General features: G+C 52.6%; 1 protein-coding gene across 1 annotated transcript in view; it reads right to left on the minus strand.

The window, feature by feature from the left end:
• Positions 1-13,173, minus strand: part of nkd1 (NKD inhibitor of WNT signaling pathway 1) — a 43,534-nt gene that overhangs the window by 15,192 nt on the left and 15,169 nt on the right. The window contains exon 4 of the mRNA XM_046345651.1: positions 3,522-3,579. Within this exon, the coding sequence (XP_046201607.1) occupies positions 3,522-3,579 (58 nt within the window). The remainder of the gene's footprint in view (positions 1-3,521; positions 3,580-13,173) is intronic.

Raw genomic sequence — 13,173 nt, forward strand, 5'->3', positions numbered from 1 at the left:
GGGCTTTCATTCAAGTTTAAATGTGATTTAAGAAATCTGTTAGTGAAGAATTGCACCAAACGGTAATCAAGACCTACTTGTCTCTCATAAGTTCTGACTGAAATGTACCACAAATAGTACTTGCAGAGTCTGTAAGAAAACCATGGTGTCTACTCTTCTGAGAATGAGGAGAGGAGAAAGGAAGCAAGATACAAGCAGACACAGGGAGGGATTTTGACATGAACAAGGTGTGGTGTGAATGGTCATCTAACGGCACCATAATTACATGTTCTATAATAGGTTTATTTATATCACTTTTCACCAGGTCTGAAGGTACTTGTGTATGGTGATTTTTATTTTACCTTTATTTAACTAGTCAAGTCAGTTAAGAACAAATTCTTATTTCCAATGACAGCCTAGGAACAGTGGGATAACTGCCTTGTTCAGGGGCAGAACGATAGATTTTTACCTTGTCAGCTCGGGAAATCAATATTGCAATGTTATGAGGACCAAAGCATACCTGGCCCACACATTAAAATAAACTCAACGACAAATCTAGCCAGCCGAGACACCCTGACCCACATATCTGGCCTGGTCCCATCCCACTCTCCCCTGCTGCCAGTTAGGTAGCACAACAGAGCTCTGGGCTGGTCCCATCCCACTCTCCCTTGCTTGCCAGTTAGGTAGCACAACAGAGCTCTGGCCTGGTCCCATCCCAGTCTCCCCTGCTGCCAGTTAGGTAGCACAACAGAGCTCTGGGCTGGTCCCATCCCACTCTCCCCTGCTGCCAGTTAGGTAGCACAACAGAGCTCTGGGCTGGTCCCATCCCACTCTCCCCTGCTGCCAGTTAGGTAGCACAACAGAGCTCTGGGCTGGTCCCATCCCACTCTCCCCTGCTGCCAGTTAGGTAGCACAACAGAGCTCTGGGCTGGTCCCATCCCACTCTCCCCTGCTGCCAGTTAGGTAGCACAACAGAGCTCTGGGCTGGTCCCATCCCAGTCTCCCCTGCTGCCAGTTAGGAAGCACAACAGAGCTCTGGGCTGGTCCCATCCCACTCTCCCCTGCTGCCAGTTAGGAAGCACAACAGAGCTCTTGGCTGGTCCCATCCCAGTCTCCCCTGCTGCCAGTTAGGAAGCACAATAGAGCTCTGGGCTGGTCCCATCCCACTCTCCCCTGCTGCCAGTTAGGAAGCACAATAGAGCTCTGGGCTGGTCCCATCCCACTCTCCCCTGCTGCCAGTTAGGAAGCACAACAGAGCTCTGGGCTGGTCCCATCCCAGTCTCCCCTGCTGCCAGTTAGGAAGCACAACAGAGCTCTGGGCTGGTCCCATCCCAGTCTCCCCTGCTGCCAGTTAGGAAGCACAATAGAGCTCTGGGCTGGTCCCATCCCACTCTCCCCTGCTGCCAGTTAGGAAGCTCAATAGAGCTCTGGGCTGGTCCCATCCCAATCTCCCCTGCTGCCAGTTAGGAAGCACAACAGAGCTCTGGGCTGGTCCCATCCCAGTCTCCCCTGCTGCCAGTTAGGAAGCACAATAGAGCTCTGGGCTGGTCCCATCCCAGTCTCCCCTGCTGCCAGTTAGGAAGCACAACAGAGCTCTGGGCTGGTCCCATCCTACTCTCCCCTGCTGACGGTTAGGTAGCACAACAGACCTCTGGGCTGGTCCCATCCCAGTCTCCCCTGCTGCCAGTTAGGAAGCACAACAGAGCTCTGGGCTGGTCCCATCCCACTCTCCCCTGCTGCCAGTTAGGTAGCACAACAGAGCTCTGGGCTGGTCCCATCCCACTCTCCCCTGCTGCCAGTTAGGAAGCACAACAGAGCTCTGGGCTGGTCCCATCCCACTCTCCCTTGCTTGCCAGTTAGGTAGCACAACAGAGCTCTGGGCTGGTCCCATCCCAGTCTCCCCTGCTGCCAGTTAGGTAGCACAACAGAGCTCTGGGCTGATCCCATCCCACTCTCCCCTGCTGCCAGTTAGGTAGCACAACAGAGCTCTGGGCTGGTCCCATCCCACTCTCCCCTGCTGCCAGTTAGGTAGCACAACAGAGCTCTGGGCTGGTCCCATCCCAGTCTCCCCTGCTGCCAGTTAGGAAGCACAACAGAGCTCTGGGCTGGTCCCATCCCACTCTCCCCTGCTGCCAGTTAGGAAGCACAACAGAGCTCTGGGCTGGTCCCATCCCACTCTCCCCTGCTGCCAGTTAGGAAGCACAACAGAGCTCTTGGCTGGTCCCATCCCAGTCTCCCCTGCTGCCAGTTAGGAAGCACAATAGAGCTCTGGGCTGGTCCCATCCCACTCTCCCCTGCTGCCAGTTAGGAAGCACAATAGAGCTCTGGGCTGGTCCCATCCCACTCTCCCCTGCTGCCAGTTAGGAAGCACAACAGAGCTCTGGGCTGGTCCCATCCCAGTCTCCCCTGCTGCCAGTTAGGAAGCACAACAGAGCTCTGGGCTGGTCCCATCCCAGTCTCCCCTGCTGCCAGTTAGGAAGCACAATAGAGCTCTGGGCTGGTCCCATCCCACTCTCCCCTGCTGCCAGTTAGGAAGCACAATAGAGCTCTGGGCTGGTCCCATCCCACTCTCCCCTGCTGCCAGTTAGGATGCACAACAGAGCTCTGGGCTGGTCCCATCCCAGTCTCCCCTGCTGCCAGTTAGGAAGCACAATAGAGCTCTGGGCTGGTCCCATCCCACTCTCCCCTGCTGACAGTTAGGAAGCACAATAGAGCTCTGGGCTGGTCCCATCCCACTCTCCCCTGCTGCCAGTTAGGTAGGACAACAGACCTCTGGGCTGGTCCCATCCCAGTCTCCCCTGCTGCCAGTTAGGAAGCACAGAGCTCTGGGCTGGTCCCATCCCAGTCTCCCCTGCTGCCAGTTAGGAAGCACAACAGAGCTCTGGGCTGGTCCCATCCCAGTCTCCCCTGCTGCCAGTTAGGAAGCACAGAGCTCTGGGCTGGTCCCATCCCAGTCTCCCCTGCTGCCAGTTAGGAAGCACAACAGAGCTCTGGGCTGGTCCCATCCCAGTCTCCCCTGCTGCCAGTTAGGAAGCACAACAGACCTCTGGGCTGGTCCCATCCCAGTCTCCCCTGCTGCCAGTTAGGAAGCACAACAGACCTCTGGGCTGGTCCCATCCCAGTCTCCCCTGCTGCCAGTTAGGAAGCACAACAGAGCTCTGGGCTGGTCCCATTCCAGTCTCGCCTGCTGCCGGTTAGGGTAGCCCAACAGAGCTCTGGGCTGGTCCCATCCCAGTCTCCCCTGCTGCCAGTTAGGTAGCACAACAGAGCTCTGGTGCTCTTTTCCAGCTCAGTTCAGATGAAGGGGGATGCCTTTCCTCCCCGATTCCTTAGTCAAGGATCACACCACACAGGGGGAAAACAGAATAGATGGAGGTGGATTGCAAAGCACAGAGGGGGAGGGGAGGGCCAGGTGAGAGAAAGGGGGGAGGAAAGGAGAAGGAAGGTAAAGGGGAAGAGGGGGACTGGGGGAGGGGTTCCATACATCCCCCTCATCAGCACATTTGAGGAGCTTAGTGTGTGGGGGGGGGGGGGTGTCCTACCTTCTAAACGGTAATGTTCATCACTGATTCCCTCTGCACACGCCTTGTCCAACACATCCTGGAGAAAGAGAAACAGAGACATTTATTTTAGTGTATTTGTCACGGACCAAGCACAACACATATATTCCACCAGATGTAGCTACAGAGTTTATTTCCATGTTTGCTGTCATACATACAGTAAAGAGGAAGAGTAGTCACCATATAAACAAACTATTCTAGATGGACACTGGAGATCTACATTAGAGCCGCCAACACATACTGACATGGCTAAATCCAAATGACACTATTCAGCTCTATATATTTAGATCTCGCTTGACAACTGTGAGTTGAAGCTGAGCAGAACCATAAAGTTAGAGAAGACAGTACTGTAATTGAAGAATCTAAACAGAGTGAGCGTATGACTGACTGTCACTGACACACAGTACTGGAGTTGGTCAAAGAACGGCCTCAAATCACTGGTCACAATCACACTCTTCCTGTGGGGAATTGTGGGTTGTCTGTGAGGTTATTTCCGCGACGGGGTCTATCGTCATTGGGGGTAGCGATACGCTGGTGGGATTGTTTTTTCAGTCCACCCGACCCGAGCCCCTCCTCACAGACAGCCGAGTCTGTGAGTGCATACCAATGGGACTGCGTGATATGGGAGCACAGGGCTTCACCATGGAAAATGCCAACTCAGGTGTCTCTGTGGCATTACAGTCATCTGGCCCAATAACCATTACACACACACACCCCTGATCTGAGAGTGCTCTTTCACACACACATCAGAAAAAGCTCTCTCTCTGGCATTGACACATATACTACTGAAAACACTCTCATACCATAAGACTACACAGATATAAACCTAGACATACACTAACTACATGATAAACACAGCAATCAAATTAAAAACCACTAAAACAACACCTGAGCTGCTTGATCTAGTCCGTGTGGAGCTACTCGCTCAGTGTCTCCCCCTCTCTCTCTGTAGATCTCTCTCCCCTCTGTATCGCTCTCTGTGTCTCCCCCTCTCTCTCTGTAGATCTCTCTCCCCTCTGTATCGCTCTCTGTGTCTCCTCCTCTCTCTGTAGATCTCTCTCCCCTCTGTATCGCTCTCTGTGTCTCCTCCTCTCTCTGTGTCCCCCCCCTCTCTCTGTAGATCTCTCTCCCCTCTGTATCGCTCTCTGTGTCTCCTCCTCTCTCTCTGTAGATCTCTCTCCCCTCTGTATCGCTCTCTGTGTCTCCCCCTCTCTCTCTGTAGATCTCTCTCCCCTCTGTATCGCTCTCTGTGTCTCCTCCTCTCTCTCTGTAGATCTCTCTCCCCTCTGTATCGCTCTCTGTGTCTCCTCCTCGCTCAGTGTCTCCCCCTCTCTCTCTGTAGATCTCTCTCCCCTCTGTATCGCTCTCTGTGTCTCCTCCTCGCTCAGTGTCTCCCCCTCTCTCTCTGTAGATCTCTCTCCCCTCTGTATCGCTCTCTGTGTCTCCTCCTCGCTCAGTGTCTCCCCCTCTCTCTCTGTAGATCTCTCTCCCCTCTGTATCGCTCTCGGTGTCTCCTCCTCGCTCAGTGTCTCCCCCCCTCTCTCTGTAGATCTCTCTCCCCTCTGTATCGTTCTCTGTGTCTCCTCCTCTCTCTGTGTCTCCCCTCCTCTCTGTGTAGATCTCTCCCCCTCTCTGTATCGCTCTGTGTCTCCCTCTCTCTCTCTGTAGATCTCTCAACCCTCTCTGTGTCGCTCTCTGTGTCTCTCCCCCTCTCTGTATCGCTGTGTCTCCCCCTATCTCTGTGTAGATCTCTCCCCCTCTCTGTATAGCTCTGTGTCTCCCCCTCTCTCTCTGTAGATCTCTCCCCCTCTCTGTATCGCTCTGTGTAGATCTCTCCCCATCTATGCATCGCTCTCTGTCTCCCCCTCTCTCTCTGTATAGATCTCTCCCCCTCTCTGTATCGCTCTCTGTCTCCCCCTCTCAATCTGTGTCTTCCCCTCTCTCTCTCTCTGTAGATCTCTCTCCTCTCTGTATCGCTCTCTGTGTCTCCCCCTCTCTGTATCGCTCTGTGTCTCCCTTCTCTCTGTGTAGATCTCTCCCCCTCTCTGTATCGCTCTCTGTGTCTCCCCCTCTCTGTATCGCCCTGTGTCTCCCTTCTCTCTGTGTAGATCTCTCCCCCGCTCTGTATCGCTCTCTGTGTCTCTGCCCTCTCTCTCTGTGTAGATCTCTCCCCCTCTCTGTATCGCTCTCTGTGTCTCTGCCCTCTCTCTCTGTGTAGATCTCTCCCCCTCTCTGTATCGCTCTCTGTGTCTCCCCCTCTCTCTCTGTGTAGATCTCTCCACCCTCTCTGTATCGCTCTCTGTGTCTCCCCTCTCTCTCTGTGTTAAAGAGGGGGATTTATGACAGTGAGAACGTGTAGGAGAGATTTGGGTTTAATCCAGTAGAGACGTAGAGTTCAGCTGGTGTGATCCTAGCCCAGTCTGCCTAGTAGAGCAGCTCTGCAGTGTACCCAGTGGGGTGGCACCTCAGGAGGAGTATACACCACATCACTGACTGACTACAGTGCACTAAATATGGAGTAGGGTGCCATTTGGGACACAGATTGACTGAGGCTGTCTGAATCATTAAAACCTCCTCAGGATGTAGCCAGGTTCCTCTCTCTCCCACGGAGCTGAAACCTTACCAGCCTGCTATTTAAACTAGGTCCAGACTAATATGGTCAGGCCCAAAAGAAGCCAGCCCAGGAGATAAAAATCAGACACTGACTGTGTGGAAGAATTGACAGTAGAAATGGAGATAGGAGGGAGTGGGCGGTGGGGCGGTGGGGAGAGAGTTATATGAAGTAGTGTTGTGTTGCTGCTTAGGCGCTCAGCCCCTGCTTTGCCTTTGCGAGGCAGCCAGCAGAGCAGTCTGCAGCAGACAGGGTAAGTAACAGGAGAGGCTCTCCATGTGTACGATGCTTTAAAAGATATCCCTGGCCAACACACTCAGAGACCTCAATATCTCAACGCTGCTGAAATCCTGCTGCCAGCACACATCTGTAGTGCATTTCTGAATGCCTCGTATTTACAGGTCCTCAGCAGGGGGCTCTGAATCTTGTACAGATTAAGCTGTACTGTGTAGTGTGTGTGTGTGTGCGAGTGTGAGAGAGAGACAGAGAGAGAGAGAGAGCTGCAGTCAGATGGCTGTCCCTGAGTGGCGTCAGGACTGTCTCTGCAGGTCAGGCAGAGTTCTTCAGGTCAGGGCTCTAGAGCGCCAGCTGACAACTTAATTGTCAGTAGTACTGCAGCCAGCATTGGCACCACAGCCACAGAGCTCCAGGTCTACAGTACTCTTCACAATTAAGGTCCAGGCCTGTACAGTAACTCCAGCCTCCTATAAAACCCCCAGAAAAATCACCCCTCAATCAACATTCCTCCAGCCTCTCTCTCACCAGGGTTTGTGCTCTGAAATTAAACAATGAAGGTAGCAGGGTTTTAGATACAATGAGCAACATCCCTCCAACCAAACTCTCAAAGTACATACTCTCTCTCTATCACACGCACAGTATTGAGTCCAGCACCTTTTCTGTTTTTGATGAATGACACAAAATGAAGGGATTAGCCAAGAACATGAGAACAGGGGAAAGAGGAATGTGCTAATTGGTTGTTGTCTGTGATGATGGATGTCAGCAGTATTATTAGTATGCTGGGGTTACTCCGGGATCTGCTCTTGGCATCTCTGCTTAATGTTTTTATACATTCAGTAAAAAACCCAGATTATTTTCAGCGCTCTCACTCCCTCACTCTCACTCCTTAGTTTCTCTCTCTCTCTCTCTCGTTTCCCCCTCTCTCTCGTTTCCCCCTCTCTCCCTCGTTTCCCTCTCTCCCCCTCCCTCGTTTCCCCCTCTCTCCCTCGTTTCCCTCTCTCCCCCTCCCTCGTTTCTCTCTCCCACTTCCTCGTTTCTCTCTCCTTAGTTTCTCTCTCCCTCCTTCGTTTCTACCTCTCTCCCCCTCGTTTCCCTCTCCCACTCCCTCGTTTGTTTCTCTCACTCACTCCCACGTTTCTCTCTCTCTCACTCTCTCACTCGTTTCTCTCTCTCTCACTCTCTCACTCGTTTCTCTCTCTCACTCACTCACTCACTCACTCGTTTCTCTCTCTCTCACTCACTCACTCGTTTCTCTCTCTCACTCACTCACTCACTCGTTTCTCTCTCTCTCACTCACTCACTCGTTTCTCTCTCTCACTCACTCACTCACTCGTTTCTCTCACTCACTCGTTTCTCTCACTCACTCGTTTCTCTCACTCACTCGTTTCTCTCACTCACTCACTCACTCACTCGTTTCTCTCTCTCTCACTCACTCACTCGTTTCTCTCTCTCTCACTCACTCACTCGTTTCTCTCTCTCTCACTCACTCACTCGTTTCTCTCTCTCTCTCTCACTCACTCGTTTCTCTCACTCACTCACTCACTCACTCGTTTCTCTCACTCACTCACTCACTCGTTTCTCTCACTCACTCACTCACTCGTTTCTCTCACTCACTCACTCACTCGTTTCTCTCTCTCTCACTCACTCACTCGTTTCTCTCTCTCTCACTCACTCACTCGTTTCTCTCTCTCTCACTCACTCACTCGTTTCTCTCTCTCTCACTCACTCACTCGTTTCTCTCTCTCTCACTCACTCACTCGTTTCTCTCTCTCTCACTCACTCACTCGTTTCTCTCTCTCTCACTCACTCACTCGTTTCTCTCTCTCTCACTCACTCACTCGTTTCTCTCTCTCTCACTCACTCACTCGTTTCTCTCTCTCTCACTCACTCACTCGTTTCTCTCTCTCTCACTCACTCGTTTCTCTCTCTCTCACTCACTCGTTTCTCTCTCTCTCACTCACTCGTTTCTCTCTCTCTCACTCACTCGTTTCTCTCTCTCTCACTCACTCACTCACTCACTCACTCACTCGTTTCTCTCTCTCTCACTCACTCACTCACTCGTTTCTCTCTCTCACTCTCTCACTCACTCGTTTCTCTCACTCACTCACTCACTCGTTTCTCTCACTCACTCACTCACTCACTCGTTTCTCTCACTCACTCACTCACTCACTCGTTTCTCTCACTCACTCACTCACTCACTCGTTTCTCTCACTCACTCACTCACTCACTCGTTTCTCTCACTCACTCACTCACTCGTTTCTCTCACTCACTCACTCACTCGTTTCTCTCACTCACTCACTCACTCGTTTCTCTCACTCACTCACTCACTCGTTTCTCTCACTCACTCACTCACTCGTTTCTCTCACTCACTCACTCACTCACTCGTTTCTCTCACTCACTCACTCACTCACTCGTTTCTCTCACTCACTCACTCGTTTCTCTCACTCACGCACTCACTCACTCGTTTCTCTCACTCACTCACTCACTCACTCGTTTCTCTCACTCACTCACTCACTCACTCGTTTCTCTCACTCACTCACTCACTCACTCACTCGTTTCTCTCTCTCTCTCTCACTCACTCGTTTCTCTCTCTCTCTCTCACTCACTCGTTTCTCTCTCTCTCTCTCACTCACTCGTTTCTCTCTCTCTCTCTCACTCACTCGTTTCTCTCTCTCTCTCTCACTCACTCGTTTCTCTCTCTCTCTCTCACTCACTCGTTTCTCTCTCTCTCTCTCACTCACTCACTCGTTTCTCTCTCTCTCTCTCACTCACTCACTCGTTTCTCTCTCTCTCACTCACTCACTCGTTTCTCTCTCTCTCACTCACTCACTCGTTTCTCTCTCTCTCACTCACTCACTCGTTTCTCTCTCTCACTCACTCACTCGTTTCTCTCTCTCACTCACTCACTCGTTTCTCTCTCTCACTCACTCGTTTCTCTCTCTCACTCACTCACTCGTTTCTCTCTCTCACTCACTCACTCACTCGTTTCTCTCTCTCACTCACTCACTCACTCGTTTCTCTCTCTCACTCACTCACTCGTTTCTCTCTCTCTCACTCACTCGTTTCTCTCTCTCTCACTCACTCACTCGTTTCTCTCTCTCTCACTCACTCACTCGTTTCTCTCTCTCTCACTCACTCGTTTCTCTCTCTCTCTCACTCACTCGTTTCTCTCTCTCTCTCACTCACTCGTTTCTCTCTCTCTCTCACTCACTCGTTTCTCTCTCTCTCTCACTCACTCGTTTCTCTCTCTCTCTCACTCACTCGTTTCTCTCTCTCTCACTCACTCGTTTCTCTCTCTCTCACTCACTCGTTTCTCTCTCTCTCACTCACTCGTTTCTCTCTCTCTCACTCACTCGTTTCTCTCCCTCTCACTCACTCGTTTCTCTCCCACCACCTCCCTCCCACCCACAGTCTCCCTCCCTCCCTCCCTCGTCTCGTCTCCCTCCCTCGTCTCCCTCCCACGTCCCCCTCCCTCCCTCATGTCCCTCCCTTGTCTAACCTCCCACCCACAGTCTCCCTCATCTCCCTCCCTAGTCTCCCTCCCCCTCCCTCGTCCCCCTCCCTGCCTCGTCCCCCTCCCACTCCGTCTAACCTCCCTCGTCCCTCCCACTCCGTCTAACCTCCCTCGTCTCCCTCCCACCCACCGTCTCCCTCCCACCCACCGTCTCCCTCGTCCCCCTCCCACAGTCTACCTCCCTCCCACAGTCTCCCTCCCACCGTCTCCCTCGTCCCCCTCCCACATCGTCTAACCTCCCACCCACCATCTCCCACCGTCTCCCTTCCACCCACCGTCTACCACAGTCTCCCTCCCTCCGTCTCCCTCCCACCCACCGTCTCCCTCTTCCCCCTCCCACCCACCGTCTCCCTGCCACCCACCGTCTCCCTCGTCCCCCTCCCACATCCCCCTCCCACTCAGTCTAACCTCCCTCCCACCCACCGTCTCCCTTCCACCCACCGTCTCCCTTCCACCCACCGTCTACCACAGTCTCCCTCCCACCCACCGTCTCCCTCCCACCCACAGTCTCCCTCGTCCCCCTCCCACTCAGTCTAACCTCCCACGTCTCCCTCCCACCCACGTATCCCTCCCCCTCCCTCCCCTCCCACTCCCTCTCGTCTCCCTCCCTCGTCTGTCTCCCTAGTCTCCCACCCACGTCTCCCACTACCTCCCTCCCACCCATGTCTCCCACTCCCTCTCTCCCTCGTCTCCCACCCACGTCTCCCACTCCCTCCCTCCCTCGTCTCCCACTCCCTCGTCGTCTCTCTCCCTCCCTCCCTCGTCTCCCTCCCACCCACGTCTCCCTCGTCTCCCTCCCTCTCCCTCGTCTCCCTCCCTCGTCTCCCTCCCTCGTCTCCCTCCCCCGTCTCCCTCCCCCGTCTCCCTCCCCCGTCTCCCTCCCTCCCCCGTCTCCCTCCCTCCCCCGTCTCCCTCCCTCCCCCCGTCTCCCTCCCTCTCCGTCTCCCTCCCTCCCACCCACTCAGTCTCCCTCGTCTCCCTCCCCCTCAGTCTCCCTCAGTCTCCCTCGTCTCCCTCCCTCCCACTCCGTCTCCCTCGTCTCCCTCGTCTCCCTCCCTCGTCTCCCTCCCTCCCCTCAGTCTCCCTCCCTCTCCCTCCCTCCCACTCAGTCTCCCTCCCTCGTCTCCCTCCCTCCCCCTCAGTCTCCCTCCCTCCCCTCAGTCTCCCTCCCTCCCCCTCAGTCTCCCTCCCTCCCCCTCAGTCTCCCTCCCTCCCACTCAGTCTCCCTCCCTCGTCTCCCTCCCACTCCCTCGTCTCCCTCCCACTCCCTCGTCTCCCTCCCACTCCCTCGTCTCCCTCCCACTCCCTCGTCTCCCTCCCACTCCCTCCCGCCATCAAAAGACCTGACCGCTAAATGGCAGGAGGAATATGATAAGAGAAACAACAGAACTAGGCAGAAAGAATCATTTGAAGTTTATTTTCTCACCTACTTTTTAGAATGTGCCGTTCGGAGAACTGGGCAATTCGACAAACACTCAAAATGTTTAAACTCAGACCAGAACTGCCCAAAATTCCCATTTTAAGATTCCTCTGGTCCTGGCAGTGAAGTGACAATGTCTCTCGTTCTTTCTTTCATGGCCTTGAATTAAGTTTAATCCCCCGAACCTCACGTCAGACTCTGGTGGTGACACACTGAGCACTCCATTGTCTTCAGCCCCTCCCTGCCACCCCAACATCTCCATTTAGATCAATGGAGGACCTGGCCCAGGCCCGCACCCATCTCTACTGTGGGACTGACTGCTCTTTTCTTCCTGGGGAGCTCATAGTGACCCCACAGCTCCCAGGTTTGAGGATACTGACTAGTGACCTCTGTCCTCTTTAAGGGGGTTCTAAAAAAGGTTTAGGACTTGTTTTTGTTCATTGGTGGATTCTTGGCTGATTCTTGGCTGGCTCGATAGATTTCACACAGGATGCTTACTGATTTTTTTTTAATTCACACTTCAAAGTTGTTTCATCCTCTCAGCCTCAGGGCCAATGTGGGCTTCGATACACAAGTGACGTTACCAAAGAAGAATTTATACTATTGTTAAAATGTTTCTCAGTGATTGCATCTTCTGTTCATCCAACCTTTATTCTTCATCTTCAATGACCGTGTTTTCCACTGGCTATAAGCATGGTAATCAGCTGACCTTAAAAGAGCCATCCATCTTGACCTGTCGTGTCAGGCCAATGAGCCAATCACAGGCCTGCCTGGTGACCTTTGTCCTATGTGGGGTCAAGGGTCACAATAGGAGTGCAGCTTAAGGCAAACAGAGTCAGGGACAAGGCCAAGAGCTGCACCACTTTGATCATCTCAAGTAGACCTCAATGAACACTGCCTCTTCCTGTATCGTTCATACCTTCAGTAACCGTCTTCCATACTATATATGCTTATCAAAGTGAAGGCCCAGCTGCTCATTTGAGAAATAGTCGAGGAGAATGAATTGCTCAGATGATGAACATTGCGTGATACTGTACGTGTAAAGGTCTTTTGGCTTTTTTTCTGTGTTCACGACTGGTGTTATGGAGTGTTTATGAAGGTTTTACGAAGACTACAGTGAAGTGTCACTTTCCCAGCTCTGCAGAACGTATTTGGGCGCTACTCCAGAGCATCATGAAACGCTGTAAGCAAAATGAACAAGCCTCTTTCCTCCAATGCTTGGGACCACCACTTTTCCAGACATGATGTTTAATGTTCTGTGGAATACAAAGTTTAAAGCATTTTGCTTTCAACAGGAGCCAGACCCTTCAGAGAGTTCTCTCTTCTGGGCTTGGAGGATGGAGGATTGTATGGCCCCAGTGTGTTTTAAAGTTGTTAAAGCCCCTTCACAGAAAGTGATTTATTCCTAGAGCAGCACAAGACAGGAACACAGTGTGACTATGCTGCATTACAGCATCCCAGCTAGCTACATCAGTACTGGACAGGCTGCCCGCTCCGTCTACTAGGGTTGTTTGATTTGGCCTTTGAATCAAAATGGCGGACCCACGTCAATGAGACACATTAATATGGATTTGAAAAAGGGAAAATAAAAGGAAAACCCAGATTTGCGTATTTACAAATAATAATATTTAAGAACTAACATTGGTTATATTGAGAGTTTAAGTGAGCCAAGGAACCACTGACTTCTGGGGTGAAGAGCAAATCATAGACTGACTGAAGTTTGGCAAGTTAGTGCATGAGGTTGCCATGGGGGCCCGCAAGCCTAACCCTGGCACTGTGTTCACAGACAGACTGGGCCGTGTGTGTGCACATAAGTGCGTGAGTAATTGCATGTGCGTGTGTGTTTGTTTGT

This window comes from Oncorhynchus gorbuscha, linkage group LG04 (genome assembly GCF_021184085.1).
Source record: "Oncorhynchus gorbuscha isolate QuinsamMale2020 ecotype Even-year linkage group LG04, OgorEven_v1.0, whole genome shotgun sequence".
Lineage (NCBI taxonomy): Eukaryota > Metazoa > Chordata > Actinopteri > Salmoniformes > Salmonidae > Oncorhynchus > Oncorhynchus gorbuscha.